We start from the raw sequence: 20,018 nt of genomic DNA on the forward strand, positions 1-20,018 counted from the left end.
TATTAGAAAGTTTTTGCAATGTCTAACAAATCAGCTATGCAGCCATTTAATCATCTATCTAATTATTCCTGCCTTTCTTCAGACTGCTCTAAGCAACCTTGGTTGTTGGTGTTTTTTTTCTTTCACACAGTCCTCACACGCTTTGTTTCCTGGACCCACCATTGTGAAATATATAAAATGTCACATAATAATGAAAGTACATTCATTATTTTTATAATGAATTGATCTCCATCTTTAAAGTTGTGGCAAATTTTGTCCCCAGCATTCCAATTAAAAATCTCTCCTATAAAGAAGTTGCCATCACTGCCTTTTACCTTACACATAGCTTCCTCCCTCTCAGCATTGGCACACACACTTGGGATTTCTACAGCATTTAGGCTGGTTGGCTAAAAAGGCAATTTTTTAAAGTCAACTCCTGTAAGACATCTCCCTCATGACTGCAGGAGCCTCACCCTCTGCACACAACCTGCATTTAGTCGGTCCACAAGCCACTGCAGAGTTTACTGAAATAATATAATGTTCTATATGATGCCTAAGAAATGCAAAAAATGGCCTCAACAGATCATATGTTCTGAAAATATCTTTCCAGATAAATCCTAGCTAAACATTCAAATTTTTTTGTGGCTACATTACCCTTTTTTGTGTCTATATTACACAGTCTCTCTTATCTTTTCCCACAGACAAGATACTTGCCTGCAGATGAAATTCTTGCCAGGGGTCCTAAATGAACACCATTGCTCTTGATATGACTGCATAAAATGACATTATTTCTGTTTCTATTTTGTAATCCAAAAGACCATCTAATTTGTGAATAACATGGTGATTCTTCCATCACTGCTTCACATATTTGTTTCATCAGATTTCTTCTGCACATGTTAACTTTCTTAGGCCACCACCAAAAATATCCTGCAAGCACAGCCCATGTCTGACTTTTAAAGAACACCCCACCATTCTCAATTTTCCTTTAAATTGTCACCTTCTATCAGAAAGTTTCTTACTGATTTCATGGCTCTTTCATTAAGTCACATTTAATTCTGCTACACTAGCAAATTCCAATATAACACAGCAAAATTTTGAAATCACTCACTTTCCATGTTGGTTTTTTCATTTATACAAACTATTTATATTTAATGGAAGGAAATCAAAACAAAACAAACAAACAAAAAAAATTCTCAGAAGCTCTACACACTTAAAACTTGAGAAAAACCCTTCTAGGATGAGATTATTTGAGTTGTTTTTTCCAATATGTTAAGTTTCTTATAATTTGTTCAGAGCTGCCTATAAACACATTCATTTCAACATCTCAATGAAGAAGTATGATGAAAATATAAAGGATTATGAGGTTTCTTGTAACTATTTTCCACCTCAATTATAGGAATTACGCTTACTCAAATACAAGGGGGAGTATTGAGGCTATTTAATGTGCAATTGACTCAAAAAATAATAAATAATTCAATAGGGTGGAGTGCATCCCAGATCTCCTAATTGGGTAATTTTTGTTGCATTCATCAGCATTTTAATAAATCTCACAACTGTCTCATCTGAAAATCTCTTTACTTGGTCATCACAACCATCTGGTGAGGTCCTGTGGTTGCTTTAGCTGAATGAAGGTTTCTAACTATGCAGTTTTACAAATTACATTGTAAGTTTCTGAAACCATGTCTCGACTTTGTCTCTTTTTCACATTACATTTGTAGTGGGGCAAGGCTTTTTGATGTGGCTGAGAAAAATAAACAGAATTCTTGCACATCCCATACAGAAGGAGAACAAGCAGTCCAGGAACAACTTAATAGCCAGACATGGTTTTACTCTCTCCCTTGAAATGAATATTTAATCAGCTCAAGCAATTGGCTTCCTGACCATCGGCACCAGTGGAATGATGACAGCATTCCAAGCCAGACTCTTGTTTGGCAGGTTTCTTGTGCCTCACAGTTGAGGCAGAGGGGAGGCAAACCTCACACTGCTCAGATCATGATCAGTTTGGTAACATAACTCTCTACCTGCAGCTGAAAGCACTGAAGACATTTTATTGAAAAGGAGCAGATGGGGTGAAGGCAGCTGGGAGTCAGAACGCTGCCCCTGTATGAGGCTGAGGATGAGCAGCCAGGTTTCCCAGTCCTGTAGGGAAGGTAATACTCCTCTCCAGCTGTTAAAAAAGTCGTACCTGCAGTGTCATCTGGATTCTTAGCTCAAAGTAAAGCTTCTGCACAAAAGTAGAATAACTCTCCTCACAGTTCACTGTTGTTGACATTTTTATTTCTTGTACTTTGCCTCACCATACTGCTACTAGAATAACCTGCCTCCCATTAGGGCTCTTGCTATGATGCTTCTTTCAAAGCTTACTTTCACATACTGCTTCTTATCTCCCACTGTGCTTCCCTACATTTCTTCACTGCTTTAATCCCAGTTCCCATTTCCTCTTAAACATTGCTCCCCATTCCCTTTTGAAAGGCTATCATAATCAAATTGTAAACAGTGCTGCAGTTACCCTTGACAACTGCCAGAGTGTTTTCAGTAGGCTTCCCAATGAACAGCTCAAATGGGAGTAATGAAGCTGAGGGATGAGTCAACAAAAAAAAAAAAAAAAACAACCTCACACTGAGCTTCAAAGGCTGCTTCAAAGCACTCGTTTTGCTATCATGCCTGCAACCCCAAAATGCCAAGTTCCTCTGTTCTCATCTATTTACTTGATTACTCCTTACAGATACAACAGCACTGATCCAGTGGTAATTTTTTCCTCATTCATCAGTAATGAAAACAGCTATCAGAACATTGAAAAGCTCTACCCAGTTCCTTTGTGGTTTCAGGAAAATTGAGCCCTATGTCACAGAGCTGGGCAGAGCTCTCAAACTGCACAGCAAGCTCCAGTTTGCACCAAGAGTGCTGAAAACCTCTCTGTCTGTAACTGTGGCTACTGTACAATATTCAGTGTATATCTGCTACGCCAACAGGACAGTAATGGATCACAGGAGATATGAAGCATACCTTTTTACCTAAGGAGAAAGAAAACTGCATACTAACCTAGAGTGAGCAATAAATCAAGATATTAATTCACTGTACACGTGCACGCTCTGTTTCCAGAGGGAGAAAAATACACATTATTAGTTACTATAAATGTGTGCATTGGTTTAGCCAGATCATGCTCTGCTCCCCAACAGGGTTTAAGGCAAGCCCAGAACTCCAATTCACCTGATTAAGTCAGGGTACAAGAGATTCTGCATCCCATACTCACAGATTGAAGGACTTTAACCAAACAAAACACAAGGTCCTATAAGTGAGTCCATAGAGTCATACCTCAGATTTATTGTTCTCATAAGTTCATATTATTGCTAACAAACCACAGTGACTTTACAGGGCTGTCACAGATCCGCTAGGCAATGCCTGTACATCCAGGACATCATTAAAAGTTAGATTCTAATGGTGGCATGTCATGCAAAACTACATGCTTAAACTTAAGGTATTTATTTCTTCCAGCTAGAATCACGGAATTGTTTAGGTTGGAAAAGACTTCTGAGATAATTGATTCCAACTGTGCTATGATCACCACTAATCTGTGTCTCTAAGAGCCACATCCACACATCTTTCAAACATCTCCAGGGTCCATGACTCAATCACTTCCTTGGGCAGCCTGCTCCAATGCTTGACAACCCTTTCCATGAAGAAATTTTATGGAATATCCAATCTAAAACTATCTTGTCCTGTAACTTGTTACCTGGGAGAAGAGACTGACAAGGCTACTACACTCCTTCTATGGAGTTGTAGGGAGCAATGAGGTCTCTCTTGAACCTGCTTTTCTCCAGGCTAAACACCCCCAGCTACCTCAGCTGCTCCTCACCAGCCTTGTGCTCCAGACCCTTCACCTGCTTTGTTACCCTTCTCTGGACAAATTCCAGCACCTCAGTCCCTTTCTCACTGAGCACACAGAGGTGTGCCCTCACCAGTGCTATGTACAGGGTGACAATCCCTGCCCTGCTCCTGCTGGCCACACTGTTGCTGATCCAGGCCAGGATGCCATTGGCCTTCTCAGCCATCTGGGCACAGCTGGCTCATGTTCAGCCAGCTGGTCACTGACAACCCCAGATTCTTTTCCTCTGATCACCTTTCCAGACACAATTCCCCAGGTATTGTTCACTGAATGGGGTTGCAGGACCCAGCACTTTTACTTAATCTCATACAGTTGGCCTCAATTATCCTCCACACGCTCCAGGAATCTCCTAGAATATTTCCTTTCCGCTCTATCATATTTCCAGCTGACAGCTGATAAGTCCAAAGTACCCTGTGAGAACAAGGGTTAGACATCTTGAGACTTGTCCCAGATGCTTGTGGTATATTTTGCCTGCTTCTTTATCCTGGTTGGATGGCCTTTAACAGATTCCCATCATGAAATCTGCCTCATTGACCTTCCTCCTGGTCCTTACCCATAAAGACTCAAGCCTATTGTCACCATTACTGAGCTCAGGGCAGTCAAAACACTCCCTAAGGAGTGTTAGGGGTACTCCACTACCTCTACTTCATTGCCTATCCCGTGTAAAGAATTTATAGCCTCCATTCCAGCACCCTGGCTCCTGCTAAAGCTGTCACTTGGAGTTAGCAGGGTTTCTGGGGAAGGGAAGGAAAGTTATGTTTGCCATTCCTTTTAGGAAACAGACAGAAGACCAAAGTAAGAGAAGAGACTAATGAAAAGATGTACTATAATGGATGCATGCACCCACTTTTGGTGGATTATCACACAAAAATACTCACAATAAATCCAAGTTTTTTATAGTCTCGAGTGTACATAGATTTCCGTTTCTCCATGCTGCCACTGCTGTTGTTAGGTTCAGATTCAGCATCAAATGCAATTCTTCTGAGTTCAAATATGATATCTCGCTGAGCCTACGTCAAAACAAGGTTGAAAAAAATTGGTTAAAATAACTGATCTCTCATTTTAACAATACCACAAAAGGTGTTTCAAAACACGGTATTCCTGTCCACTGCCCAAAGTTTTTTTTGTCTAAATTCCCTACTTCATACTTGGAGAGACAGCAAGCAAGAATGACCTTGTTGTTCCCATTTTCGAAAATCCTCACATTTGTGAGATTCACACATGGGTAATTAAGTGTTGGCTTCCAGAAGCAGGACCCAAGTTAGCAAGGCCTCTGGCTACACAATTTTAACCACAGAAGCCAGGAGATCACACACATTTCAAATTAGGCTGGTACGTAAGCACCTTGCTGGATGAACATAAAATGACTCAGCACTCTGCATTCATTTTGGTAACTATCCATTTTTGCTACTGCAGAAATAGGCAGGAGAGGAATTACTGCAGCTGGAAATGTCTCAAGACAGTGATAACCACACTACCAGCAATATTAACAACACTTAGTCACTCTCTATGGAAATATGCACTAATTTACTGCATGTACATTCCCAAGAGTCAAACTTTTCCATCTCAAACTTAGGAAGCATAAAATCCTACAGCATGATGTTACTTATGTTTACAACTATCTCACTCTCCCACCTTCTTTTCTTCAAATTATTGGCAAGTCTTAAGATAACTTCAGCTTAAAAATGAAATCAGGTTCCTCCTTGTACAGGGCCTAAATGAAGGCCACAAAAAGATTAAAGAAACAAAACACATCATCCCTATGGCTCATTGACCCTATATTTAAATATCTTAGGGGAGTGTCACTTTTTGCACAACGAACAATATCAAAGTCAATGTCTGCACACAATGAGCAATAAACAAATGAAGTACTTTATAGAATCCCAGTAACAAAACCAGGGTTTATTGTTACACAATTTAACTTCAACTCTAGCATGCCAGATCGTTTCCATGCAAACATTTAATTTAGCTCTACAGAAGTACTTCTAGGAAGGACCATACACCTCTAGTGCTTCGGAGAAAGGCACAATGGAAACAAATGCTGGACAGCTGCTCAGAGTTTCTGCTCAGGAAGACAGAAAATGTACTTCATGGAACTACATGACAAGAAGAATTGCCTGGCCATTTTGTACTTTTGCACAAGGAATGAAATACCTAATGCATCTTCTTACAACCAAAAAACATAACCCAACTTCACAGAGAAAAAGAATGACTTGTGTAAATGTTCCTAGCAAGTGGTTTTTTCCTCCATGAAGAGCTTTAGGTACATCAGTGAGGAGCTGCTGTCTTCCTGCTAAGGCCAGATCATGCCAGACGCTTACTTGATCTTGTGGATCCATTTTTGTCATCATTCTGTCTTCCAGAAGATTGAAGGTAAGTACTTGCAGGACATATAGCTGGTGTGCCATTTCATTATTGATGGCCCTCTGTGCCCTGATAACATGCTGCAAAGAAAGAGAGACAGGCTTGAGTGAATCAGAAAACTGCAGTGTGCAGCCAGGAGTTTCCATTCCTAAGTATGTGCTTGCTATGCAATAGTGTATCTATACTTCAGAAATTAAGAAAAACCAAACCCAAACAGCCAAAAAGTCTCAAACACAAACCCACACCCACCCCTAAAAATCAAACCAGGAGTAGCACTACTGATTCAGGTACTGTTTAAATAACTTAAGGAGACAGGACTTTACACTTTATAGGGTCTGTGCATATACTGAGAAGTAGCATTAATAAAACAGTGCTGAGCAGTCACTTCAAAGAAAAAATAATTCCATCCCAAGAGCTTTAGAGCTCTGTATTTCATTTCTTTTTTTCCAAGAGATTATATTGAGAAAATATTTAAGAGAGTAGCTGTCTGAGCAGAAAAGTATTCAGGCTGCAAGCACAGCCAGAGAATACAGTGAATAGAGTAGCAGGGTTCAACAGGGAGTCAGCATCACACCACAATCCTGCCTCTACTGGCCAACTCCAATCTGTATGAGGAAGACTGCTTAGAAATACATTAGTATATAATGCCCTATACATGCAGAATTATCCCATTCAAAAAGCAAACACAAAACTGATGGACAATTTAAAAATTCCTGGTGTGCCAAAAACACTAAGTAGTTTTATATGGGAAACAGAAAACAGACCCAGACCTCTAAACACAGCAAAGAACACAAAGAAAAAGTCACCAAGTGAGAGCTGGATACATCAACAGATGTTGTACAGTTCCAGAAAATAAAAGAATCTGTCTGCCAAAAGGCACTGGAGCATATTGTGAAAATAAATAAACAATAATTATCCTTATGATTGTTCCAAATTTTTAAAGAACTCAACCAGTATAAAAACAGGCCTTCTGAAATAAATTCTGGAGGTTTTATATGCATCAGTGAAATTATGATAGCAAATGAGAACGTGTGAGGGCCTGTTTGTTGTTTGGTTCATTTTACACTCACTACAGAGAAAGATTTTTCCCTTATTCCATTGAAGATGCAGTCTACTCAAACATCAAAGGCAAAATCCCTGATTTTCCATGAGAGCAGATGCAGGTCTTCGATATTATATTCATTAACTCTTTCATTGGCTTTAATTCATGCTTCTTGTGTAAAAGCCATGATGAATTGTGTCAATCAAGACAGAATAATCAAAAGAACCAAAAAACACAGGGGGCATTTAATACTGTATTTTCATGAAGAAACAACAATTTCTGACTGGGAAAATAACCCTTCCAAAAAGCAGTTTTGAACCCATTCAATCACCATTCAAACCTTATCTTCTATATTACAAGACTTCAAAACATATCAAAATACAAAGGCAATTAAAATGTATTAAGATTAGACCTATGAACACCAAAAATGGAGTCATATTTTCTCTCTCCTACTCAACAGTAATTTTGAAAACCATATACTTACAGTTAAGATGATGGAACGAAGCTGCTTTTGTGCCAAAATGTTTGCCATTTCCTGATTAAGTAAAAAAAAAATAAAAAAAAAAAAAATTAAAAAATAGCCAGAAGCAGGTATTTTCATATCATAGCTAGAAAAACATACTGGCCTAAAAGGTCTTGTGTTTCTGCATTGTTACTTATAAATGAAAGGAAGCAGCATATCAGCATTAGAACTGTATTTGGGGTTCATAAAGTCAAAATACCACGAGAAGAGAGACCAAGATAGTTAAAAGTACATCACAAACTGAGGGCTTTGGTGATCCAAAACCCACAGTGAAAGACTTCAGAAAAGACCTCTGTGGGTTGAAGAGAGTATTTACACGCTTGAGCAAGCACAACCTTCCCCCATAAACAATACAGAAGGAAGCATGGACTGGAAGCCAGCCAGGACTTTAAAACAAGATGTCAAATAAAATTATTATTTACTTTGATATTTCAGCTGTTTTAAAATCAAGCGCTCTAACTTCCATTCAATAAATGAGCCTACAACTCAGTACTGTTTCATTATAGCAAATGATAATTCTCCCCTGTATTTTAGTAGCAATGTTGACATTGGTCCATTCTTGTTTTAAATTAACTTGTCTTTCTAGACCTGTCTGAAAACATTGTCAAGGTGAATATGATTTCTCTTTAATGCTTAAGAAGCTGGTCCCAACTGTCCCTGCTTCAAACTGTCCTACAATGCATAGCAGGGAATATTTTACACTTACCAAGCATAAGAGTCTAATCTTAACCATACCTACAAGAGTGTGCCCTATTTTTAAGTTCCATGAGCATTTCCATCAGTATAGAAATGTGTGTTTGTGTGTGTGAATGAGAGATATGCTTGCACATGCAGTGCATTCCTGCTAAACTTTGTGAGAGCTGGAGACTAATGTAGAATAAACACCAGTCACTTTTATATATTAAAAAAAATCCCCTATAAGACATAAAAACCGAGACTGTAACATTAAACATAAGAAGGATGGATGAACACAGCTGCAGAAACAGTGTAAATAAAGCGAGTGTTAGGTGAGAACTTGCTCAGAAAAAGAAAATCATTCTTATTGTGAGATGGGAGGCAGTCAGAGATGTTGAGCTCTTTTCCTCGTACCAGGTAAAGGGCATGGCAGGGATAAAGAAGGAACAAGGGACCAAAGACAAGAGAAACTCAGCTTCAGGTTTTGAGCCTTTTCTGGCTGCTCAAGTTTCAATTGCACATAACAGCAAAGGAGCAAAGGAATGGATGATACAGATGGTTCCATCTCTTCCAGAAATGTGCAACTGAGCTGTAGGGGGAGTGCCAGGCACATGATATTGCACACAAGCAACACAATGTTGCTTGGAACAGACTGGCTGGATTTTTGTCAAACTATGTACCCACTGTCAAAAGATTAACAGGTACAGAAAATAGGATGGTATTTCTGCATTCAATGCAAAGAAAATAATAAAAAGGAAACTCTTCTAATTACTTTTTAGAAGATTATCAAATTGTTACTTCTTTCTTATAGCTATCATTTTAAAAGCTGTTATTGAGATACTGGGTTTTTTGTCACTGGACTAAAATTGATTGAACCAACAAGCATTCAAAAAACCAATTATTGCATCAAAATTAACTTTGTCTCCAAAAACACTATATTAGCAGCTAATAAGCTGCCTCTTCTAATATAAGTGCTGTCCTAGCTGATGAGAACAAGAATTATCTGACCAAATTTGCCACCTCATTTCCCATAGCAACGTCTCTGCAAAAAATGCAGACAAATGCCAAAGAAGTGTTTCAAACATTCATAGTATCATTTCAATGCTCAAACTCTCAGATCTTTCCCAATAGACTTTTTTATTTTCTTTTTTTTTTATTAATAACCTAGGTTTCTCTAGATGATTTGGTCCTTGACAGGGGCAGAAGAAGCAAAGCAACCAGGGAGTCCTCATTAAAAAGAAAAATCTTGGACTTCTTGGGTTTTACATTACAGAAACAGAGAGACAGGGGAAAAAAAAAAAAGTGAGGGGAAAGAATTCAGACAGCAGTGCCAATTTAAATCCCTTCCTTAATTGCAGAGCAGCCATCCACATCATGCCTGTAAGTCGGCAGCAGAGAGGGTGCCAAAGTTCCCAGAGTCAATGAGTTTTGGTGCAGCTTCTCACTTCTAACAATATTAAGTAGTGAGTGCTGAACATTAACTTTTGAGTGCCCATCACCAGATAATTGCATGAGATTTCATCACCTCGGCTCATTGTCTTAGAAAGACAGAGTTCAGTAGGAGCCATCTGTTAATGCTATTTGGAAGGCGATGGACACCTACCTTCTCTATTGTATGGTTTACTAATTAACCACAAGGCAGCCATAAAGAGAAACCAAACACGCTCTGACTGCACATTCTGGGTTATTAAAGGTGGAGGAAAAATTTCTGCAAGTGTCAGAGCTATTATCCTTCAAAGCCAAAGCAGATCATTATCTCCTAATGATCATAAACTCCATGACTAACAGTTTTGTGTCACAGCAGCAGGTACTACAGGTGAAGTCTGTCTGGCTCGCTGCCAGCCCCACTAGGTGGTTGCACTGCTGGCAAGATACAGTTTTGCTTGCTGGCAATACAGTGTGTTACTGTCATTCATGGAACTCATGCCCAACTGATTAATACTAAAATCTTATCTACATCTGACACTGCTCCTCCACTTCAAATATGACAAGGCATACTTCTCACAGAAACACGGCGGCAACTATTCACACATGCAAAAAGCAAAATATTTGGGTTCCTTACAAGGATCTATTATAAATTTATGCCAAAATTGAAAGAAAAGTTTTTATTCTAATTTTTGGTTATTAGGTGCCTTCTTGCCTTAGTTATAGAAGACTGTGTTGGAGGAAGAAGGAAAAAAGGGGGTGAGGGGTGGAAGAGCCTTCTTTTCCTAATTAAACCATGGGTTTACTTTTCCTGTTTGCAGTGTTAAAAATATTTTTAAGAAGAAGAAACAAAACCCAAAAAATACCAACCAAACCCCCCTGAAAAACCCTCATTAGGGCTTTGATGTTTGTTTAAACAGTCACCAGCATATAAAAATGTAAATAAATCTAAGGAAAGCCCTTGATCAGCAACTCTCAGTGAACTTGTTCTGGACAGTAACAGTATGTCACAAGAATTATCATCACTGCTCCTGGTGACAGAAATGTTAAATAAATAAATGCCTAAATCTGTTTTGACACAGGCTAGTAACTTCATAAACATGGATAAAACTTCGCTATTTCATAACGCTTCACATTCCATCCCCATTTAACATCAAGTAGCAATCTTGAAATATTTCCTGATATCTGGCTCTAAAATAGCACACTATAAAAGTCACGAAATGCTTACATGGCAAGATATTTTTGTTTTCAAAAGAAACACACTTCTTAATAAAAAATCTGGGGGGAAAACATTCTACCAAAAAACAGCCTGGGTTTACAAGCGGTGCTGGCAAAGAGTTCAGTACAATAAATACTACAGTCAGCCACAGTCAATATGGTTCATATGAGGTCACAGGGAACTACAAAAGCATGGAAGAATGCTTAATCCCTCCTAATACTGGTGCAAGATGGAGGTAGTTCCATGAAAACGAATTCTATCTCGGCAGGAAAAAACAGAACTAGCTTCAGTTTGAATTAAGTGCAGGAAAAGTGTGATGGGACAACTGCAGGTATGAATATATGAAACACTTTTTCTCCCAAAGATGCATAGGTATACAACCTCCATCAGCTTACCTGCCTCTTGTCATCCGGTGCTTTAAGGAAGAGTGCATTTATTACTGCAATGGTGTACGTCTGGATTTCTTGGTCTGTCCTGTTTGGAACAATGTTGTAGATGTGAGAGAAAAACACAAATGCACCTGAGCTGTAGAAATTGATCTTCCAGCTGCATTTCAGCAGGTAGAAGTGGAGAAGCTGTTTGCACTTCATGTTAACCATGTAAGTTAGGTGGCCAAGGTTGGTCATGACCTGGCTTTCTTTATTATTGTGAGAGAGATGATGTCCTGAAGGGGGACTCAGAATTCAAAAAAGGTGGAATGAACAACTCCTTGAACTACCATTGACCCTCCACTGATCATAGCAAGTCTCATAACCAGTTTCTGTCAGGTGCACAACAGCTGGAGATAGGAAGAGGAATCTTCCCTAAAGCCTTTTGGAAATGAACCTGCTGGTATCAAAGCTTTTCAGGTGCATTGAAAATGTCCCAGGTGGTAGACAAGCATAACTATGCACAGTAGGTTACTCTATGCTACAAGAAGCAGCTTCCATCCATTTAAGCACTTCACATTACTATTTAAGAAAAAGCCCTTTCCTTTTCAAACATACATTCACCAAAAGTTGAGCAATTTTTGTCTTACACACTTCCCAGAGTCTGGCAAATAAAACAACCCATCTGTATGCTAATTAAGCATTTCATTACCACAGGGTGCTCTTCTCCTCATTCCCCACTTCCAACTACATAGGTAGCTTATAGAAAAACAAACAAAACAAAATCAAAAAAGCCCTAAAACCTAATGACCAGGCAACTCCAGAGATATTGTTACCAGTTATGCAGTCACCTGTAGTGGAGTCAGGAATCATAAAGGAGGTGGCTGGTCTTTATAGTACTGTTTTTTCTCCAAATGTTGTGCTATTTTAAGGGGAAAAAATATCCACCATATCATGTGGTAGTCAAAGCCACTCACCCCTGCAGATGTGGGATCAGCTGCCCAATTGTGATCTCCTGTGCTACCTTCTGGTACAGGTCATGGCTATTGAGCACCATCGACTCCAGGATTGCCAGCGACCGTTGCAAGATAGAGATGTCCGAGGCAAATTTGTTCACATAGCTCGCTATCTGCAAACACAACCATTCAGAGAATTTGCATCTTGTCACAAAAAACAGGGAAAGGTTAGAAAGAAAACTGTCAGCGTGGTTCAGAAAGGCATTAGATGAAAGGCAGTCTTGTCCACATGCCAGTTATCAGTGAATACCTGAAAATGATCAACCAGGCACAGCATATACCATCAAAGAACACAGTGGCACAGGGTCTACAGCTGGCACAAGTCACCAAAGGTTATTGTCAATATTCACATGACTGAAATGTATGCTTAATCATTACATTACAAACATGAAAAATCAGCATCAAAAAATTCAACAATTCTATTTTTTGTGTAGAAAACTTTGGAAAAAACAAGGCAACTAGCTCTCATTTTCTCCAGAAAAAAAATGTACAGGCTAAAAATATCTAGGCTTAAGGCAAATGTTTCACAAGAGAAACTTTTAATCTAGCTTTCTGGAAAAACACAATCTAGAAAAAACATGCCTTTTTCTTCTGCTTGGTGTTACCAATAATGCTGAAAACTCTTTCCAGGTTACCAATTAAAACTCTGTTGATGATCAGGACAACTGGTTCCATAACCCTGTCTAGAGTCCAGCTTTTCATTAATAACCTTCCCTTTTACTGCAAGTTGCCACAAGCGAATAGCACATTAATTAAAATCAAGTTTGACCTCTGCTATTTTGCAGTGTGGCAATGACAAGTTGCACACTCATCTGCAAAGTCAACACAGCTGTGCAGTGAGATGTGGCAACACACGTTCTCCAGCATGCTGCCCAGCCCAAATACTTCCTGGGAAGAAACCTGCCTTCTGCTGATGCAGAAAGTGAGAACTGCAGGGGTTTTCCTCAAGTACTCCAACACCAGCACAGTCAAAATGAAAGGCACCCAAGAAAGTACAGACTGAAGTGTACTGTGACCACAGTTACTTGCTCTCTGCAGCAAAGCAACAAGACTGCAGTGGCCCTGTCTCAAGTCTGATATGTTCCTTCCAGAAAATTTCACACATCTCTTCAGTATTCCTGCTATAAGCCACTACTGTAATCATAACTATTGTTTCAAATTCTGGATGCTTGCTGAGACCTAAGAATTGTTTCCTTTTAGGAGGAACAAAGGCCTGCCCTATGCTTAGAAAAGCTGTCCAGCTGCCTGTAAAACTCACATTAAAATGTTGACACGTGGACAATGGTATTGTTCTGCACTTGTGACATCTTAAGTAGCACTGAAGGAGCAAAACACCCAACTTTGGCTGGAGACAAGAAAGAAAGAGGAACAGATTTTTCTTTTTCTAATCTATTATAGCACATTTGCTTTTTGCTATTTGCTCTGCTGCTTGGCTTGCATTACCACAGCAGGAACATCCTACACCAAATGAAACTCAATTCAGAGAATATACATTTACTTTACTTTCTGTAAATAACCAAGCCACGAATGCATAGAAAACAGGAGGAGAGAGGAACTCGATTAGCCTTTTTCTATTTTGGACTCTCAGTATCTTCTCCCAGCAAGTCCTGAGCCAAATAATATTTACAATAGTATACAAAGCACAGTGTGCTTTTTAGAGCAGCAATCTCTGTGTCCAAAGCACTGTGCTACCCCACCTCTGTTGGTGGCAATCCAGATGTGTTTTGATGCATTGCAGCCAGAGCTGCCAACTCTGCACTGCTCACACATTAAACCAAGTGCCCCTGGATGCCTCAATTTTTCAGGCATCCATGGATTGCTTGAGCAGGAGGGAAACCATGTGTGCAGACTGTGTCCCAAATTGCCAGATTTCTATCACCTCTTTAGGAGCCCTGACATTTATGAATTATTCTTGGTGCAGCAGCTCCTTTGGGAGGCAGTTAATGCTTCACTGGGATATAACATTTTCACACCAGGGACCTGCAGAAATGTAACAGTAGAGATAACTGGAACCTTCATCTAGGAAAGGCTGCCTTAGCCTCATTTATTCTCCTGACCTTGGACCATCACATCTTTTAATCATCAACACAAACACAAGGTATAAAGTTGTCTTGTGTGTTTAAAAAGATGTATCACACTGAATATAGATGCAAAACATCTGCTGGGTAACTTGCATGTCAAGCTGTGTGTATTCATAACCACCTTCCTGAAGCATGAAGTCTGGCCAGAAATAATAGGCTTGTCTACCTTGAAAAATAAGTCATGTAAGTTCCAGGGAGAGCAAAACTGCATTTAAACAAAATTCTAGTCCCACACTTGAAGTTCTGGGTGTGTAAAAAAAAAAAAAAAAAAAAAAAGAGTGCCTTCTTGAGAAGAAACAGGAATCAAAAGGAGTTCAAATTTGTGCTATTTGCTGTTTTCTGTTTATTAAGCACCACACAGAGAGAGGGCTTTCAACATCCAAAAATAATCCTGCATTCATTTATCAAAAATTCCAATTATTAAAATAACGCAAGCACAGCAAAATACAACATTTTTTTCAGAAAGAAGCAACTTGATTGCTTTGCACTTCCATGTGAAAACCTGTCACATGGGTGTGTATCATTAAGGATAATATTATTTCTTCAGCAAAATACCTGTAACCTTGAAATCTGCATATATAGCCACATACAAAAGAAGAGTCTGGGTGCTTAACTTCCTTTCAATTTCAAGGGAAATTGGAAATCAAACCGTGAATTTACACATTCATGCTCCTCTGAAATAGGAGCTAAATATGTAAACTGAGAGCAGATAAAAAACCTATAGCAAACTGAACTACATCATCTGAGTTCTCCTCCTGGTTCAGCATCACTTAAGGCAAAAGAGAAAATTCAAAAGTTAAACAAAAAAGTTGTTATATAGTAGTACTACTACTTATTATTATTATTATTATTACTATTACTATTATTATTATTACTGCTACTATTTAAAAGCTGCACCAGAAAAAGAACACATAGAAGAAAAACAGTGAAAGAAACAGATCTGATTTTCATAATGCATGTTCATTAGTTATTTGCCTGCACTATCCTGTTCTCAAAAATGTACAGAAAAATCTGTCCAAGTTGTGGTCTCTGTTAAGATTTAGTGCATAGTAAAATTTTAAATGGTGCATATAATTTTAAAGTAAGGAACTAGAGCTGCACTTTACAGAAAAAACAACTGACAGTTGTGACATACCGAAATACTTCTCTGGCTGCCACCCTGTTTCTGCACAATATATTTTAGAAGGTAAACAATTTGTCAACACTAAGGTTCTGCATCATACACTTACGAATCAACAATTATATAAGTAATTTTTAAAGATTTTTTTTAATATCTTAAACAATACTACAAACTTCATTACTTCTCTTGTAGGCACTAAAGATGGATGTACCAAATTTGTGTAGTGCATTTTTGTCATGGTTTAGGAATGGTATTTCCCTGTTTAGTGCCCCCATTGAACACCCCAAACAATGCGTCATTCGCTCACTCCCCTGTGCTTCCTGTGGCAGGCCTGAGGAGAACTGGAGGCACTGAGGTAAACATCATGGGTTGAGATAAGAACAATTTACTGGAAACAGCAATGGAGCAAGAAAAAGAACAGTAACAGCAATACTACCAATAACAGAGGGCACAAGAGAGACAAACACTTCACCCATGAATGCTCACAACGTGGAAAGCGGGAATACCTGATCCACTGCCATGCTACCCTGACCCAGAAGGAACCCCTTCCCCTGTCCCCAGAAAATTATTTGAGGTGGTATAGAACAACCTCTGTGTCCTAGCCATGCCCACTTCTGGATACTGCAAAATTTAACCCTGTCCTGACCAGAACCAGGACAATTTTGATAAACAATCATCGCGACTTTTTCTAAGAATTTGGAATCCAAATCCTTTAGGCAGCTATGGAATCTGGAAATGAGCTATATATCATCCTAAGCAAGAAAAAGGTCTTGTGAGAACTTTATATATCATAAGGAAGCTTTTCCAAATGATGCTATTTTTCCTTAAAATAGGGAACAAAGGACTCCTTGAAAGCAACAATCTTGCTTGCTGCACTTGGAATAGCAGCCTTTAAGCCCCAAAGGATGGGAGACAGTCTGCATCCAACACCAAGCACCTATTCATTAGAATCAGCCAGGGGTTCCCTTTGAGGTCTCCTTCAGCTTCTATACTTTTAATTTTAAAAACTACTCCAGAAAAAATTCAGACTAATTCAACCCCATTCAAGTTTATCTTTCATTTAACATGAAGGACAGCTTCAAAAGGCAGAAGCACTTGATTGCAAGTTTCCCCTCAGCAGAAACTTATCCACTCCCTTATCCATCCCGTCAGTCATTGAGCAAGCCCTAATTCTTATGTCACAGCAGAAAATTAGTAAATAATTCTAGTAGGTGCACTGACATTTGGTCAGCATTAGGCCCACCGCATTCCCCTGTCATTCTCCTTGGTCCCTTTCTTGCTCCATAGTTTCACTTCTGGTTTTTCCTGCCAGTTTTGGTTTATATAGGTACTTTGTGGAAATGCTTTTGTTTGTTTTGTTTTTGTTGTCTTTTTTTTTTTTTTTAATTGGGTCATTATCCAGGGAAACCTATAGAAGTGCTTGGCAGAAGAGATGAGCCATTAACAAGGGGAACACAACAATTTCTTCTATTGTTACAATACAGTCCGCAGGACAAAATTTGGACAAAGACATTTGTTTTGAGCCAATAACAAAGTAAATGCTCTAAACTAACTTTAGAAAGTTTCTTCATATGCTCCATAGTAGGCTCCCCTAGAAAGCAAGGCATTCTGGACTTTGTGTCTCCTGCAGTCAGTTAAAAGCAGTTGAAGAATTTTTTGCCATTAGAAGGTAACAACAATTGTCATCACAACCTACCTGGACTGTGAAATTGGAAAAGAAATTTAAAAACCAGAACAAAACTCAGATCAGTTACACTATTTTTTTCTTATGACCAAAACTGAAGTTTAGTATTTAAAGTATCTAATGCTATTTTTCCTAGTTAATCCTTCTTTCACTTTCGGCAACAAAAGCAAATTTCTGCTTTCCTTTGATGGTAGCAATTTTCTAACAAAATTTAAAGCCCTTGCTCTGACACACTCTACTAAAATGAAGGTTTCTTTGCCACAGGTTATATTCATTTAATTACTGCTTCTGACATTATTTTAGTGCAGAAACTGATATCTTTTGAACCTGTTCAAAAACACTTTGGGTTATGATAAATTCAATCAGGTTTGAAAATTCTTTGTAAAGAAGAATTATGTGGTTTTGGGGTTTTTCTTCCCCAGTAAATGAAAAGTGTTGAATCAGTAACAAAAACTTTTACTGAAGTCTTGTAAATGTCTGTACCTAAAGAATACTACCATGTTTCTGCTGCTTTTGTGCATCTCTGACATGTAAGTAAAGAAAGATATATTGCAAATCGTGAACAGATCTTTTTCAAAACCACATACCTCAACTGCAAGATTCAGAGGGGCAAAGTTCAGCTTGATTAACTCAGATATCATCCTAATTTCAAATTGTAAACTAACTCATTTCTGTTCTTCCAATGCCCCAGAGGGAACATTTCAGTGCTGGGCTTTTTTCCTAGAAATATGGCATTACTCATTTCAGTTTACATTGTATCAAAACACTAATTTTTTGCTTTAACTGTATTTTATCTGCACAGGGAGGTCACAATGTAATTGCATAAGCAATTTATCATATAACAAGCCTAACACTGTGTTGATTCCAATTCACTCCGACTGATTTCCACAGAAGTTGAACCAGATTCTGCAGTACAAACATTTATAGTTTGAAACAGCACTTTGATCCCATTTTCATGTACCTTTTTTTGACCAACGACCTAAATAATGTACCTGGGAAAAAAACAAAGAAGGAAAAAAAGAAACAAACCCAAATCCCAACTCACCTCAAATATTTAAACTGATATAGAATAGACAGCATTGATTCCAAATTTACCTTTTTAATGAATGCCACAGAGAATGTATCCCACGATACAATCCCATGATCCATCAGCTCAACAAATGCAGTCAGTGTAAAGGACAACATATCTCCAAAGCTGCAAGAGACAGGAGTCATGACACATTTACCAGTAATGCAGCAGGGCAACGACTGAGGGAATAAAGCAGCAGGAAGCTTTCAGAAAGGCAGGAAAATGAAGCCAATTATGGACTAAGAGGTAGCAGAAGAGCAAGAGAGGCCGTGCTATAGGTAGTCTCCTACACAATTTAGCATGGATAACAAGAATAGTCTACTGGAGGAAAGCAGTTGTAAGAGAAGAAGTAATTTCTAGGAGAACACTGCATGCAATGCTCAAAAAAGAAAAAAAAAATCAGTCCAAATTAAACTTCATAAATTCAGAGATTTAGATCTAACAGAGGAAAGACATGAACTTTTTCCTTAGCACTTATGAAATCCTCCTAATTGAAGGCCATGTAGAGGTGTCGCATTTTGGCGCCTCTGCATCAAGCAAATTGGTGGGAAGTTACAGCATTGTTTATTCCTTCTCTTACAATGAAGCAAATATATTTTAAAAATGCACCAGAAGAGATTATATATCTGGAACAGTTTTCTAACAGTTAATGCCTTGATTTCTTTCTCTAAACCTGGAGATGCATCCCTTTTTACTCTATCTATGAGCAACCAAATTGCAAAGTGTGCAGTTCAAATTATTTAGGTTTTGCAGGCCACTACCCTGCATTTTACACCTGTAAATTTTAAATTCAACACATCTTTGAATGAACTCAAGTAAATTCAAAACGAGTTTAAGCTCATCAGGGATAATATGACTAGATGCATGGGAACTTTTCATGTTAAACCACAATTTTTAAAGATTAGTTTCATTTCTATACATAGTCAGGGCACCAAACAGTCAGCAGCCACAAGGATTTCAGTGAAACCCATCCATGAAGTAACTACTCAGTACAAACAGCAGTGCAGAGATCCTGAAAGGGAATTACCTTCCAGGGCATGTCAAACTGCCTGCAAGGTACTCTGCCAGTAAACTATTAAAAAGCAAAATTATACAATCAAACAGCATGAAAAGTCCCAGTGATTTTAAGACAGCAGCTTACACCTAATAAAAAGAATTTAAAAAAAACCTCTGGCAGATTGAAACTGCAAAACTTGGCATGTTGAAAACCTGAGTCCAATAGCAGAGCCATAGTTAATCAATTAATTAATTGGTGTTCTTTGATCTGTGGTTTATCTGACTGTCTTGCATGAACCCAACACAAAAAAGTGAACATCCACTTAGATGGAAGACATTTACAGCAGTACAGAGGAATAAGGCAGACAAATCAGCTTCAATGCAGCAATTCCTGTAGCTGGATTTGGTTTAATCAGCCACTTAGGGATATCTGATGGCAAAATGCAGCCTTTAATGGCCTCTTCATTTAAGAAAGGACATTTTGCCAAAACTCTTGAGATTCCCTCCACCAAAAATACCCCTGCCATTCCTGATATTTTGTGAGTAAAACCCAAAAAACACCAAAACACCT

General features: G+C 38.6%; 1 protein-coding gene across 5 annotated transcripts in view; it reads right to left on the minus strand.

Moving 5' to 3' along the window:
• ELMO1 (engulfment and cell motility 1) overlaps positions 1 to 20,018 on the minus strand; it is a 316,899-nt gene that overhangs the window by 178,291 nt on the left and 118,590 nt on the right. For all 5 annotated transcript variants that reach the window (XM_063157015.1, XM_063156989.1, XM_063157023.1 and 2 more), the window contains 6 exons: positions 18,478 to 18,577; positions 12,459 to 12,610; positions 11,509 to 11,587; positions 7,756 to 7,806; positions 6,187 to 6,309; positions 4,744 to 4,875 (listed from right to left, as the gene is read on the minus strand). In XM_063157015.1, coding sequence (XP_063013085.1) covers positions 4,744 to 4,875; positions 6,187 to 6,309; positions 7,756 to 7,806; positions 11,509 to 11,587; positions 12,459 to 12,610; positions 18,478 to 18,577 — 637 coding nt within the window. The remainder of the gene's footprint in view (positions 1 to 4,743; positions 4,876 to 6,186; positions 6,310 to 7,755; positions 7,807 to 11,508; positions 11,588 to 12,458; positions 12,611 to 18,477; positions 18,578 to 20,018) is intronic.

The sequence above is a fragment of the Melospiza melodia genome, chromosome 1 (assembly GCF_035770615.1).
Source record: "Melospiza melodia melodia isolate bMelMel2 chromosome 1, bMelMel2.pri, whole genome shotgun sequence".
In the NCBI taxonomy this organism is placed as follows: Eukaryota; Metazoa; Chordata; class Aves; order Passeriformes; family Passerellidae; genus Melospiza; species Melospiza melodia.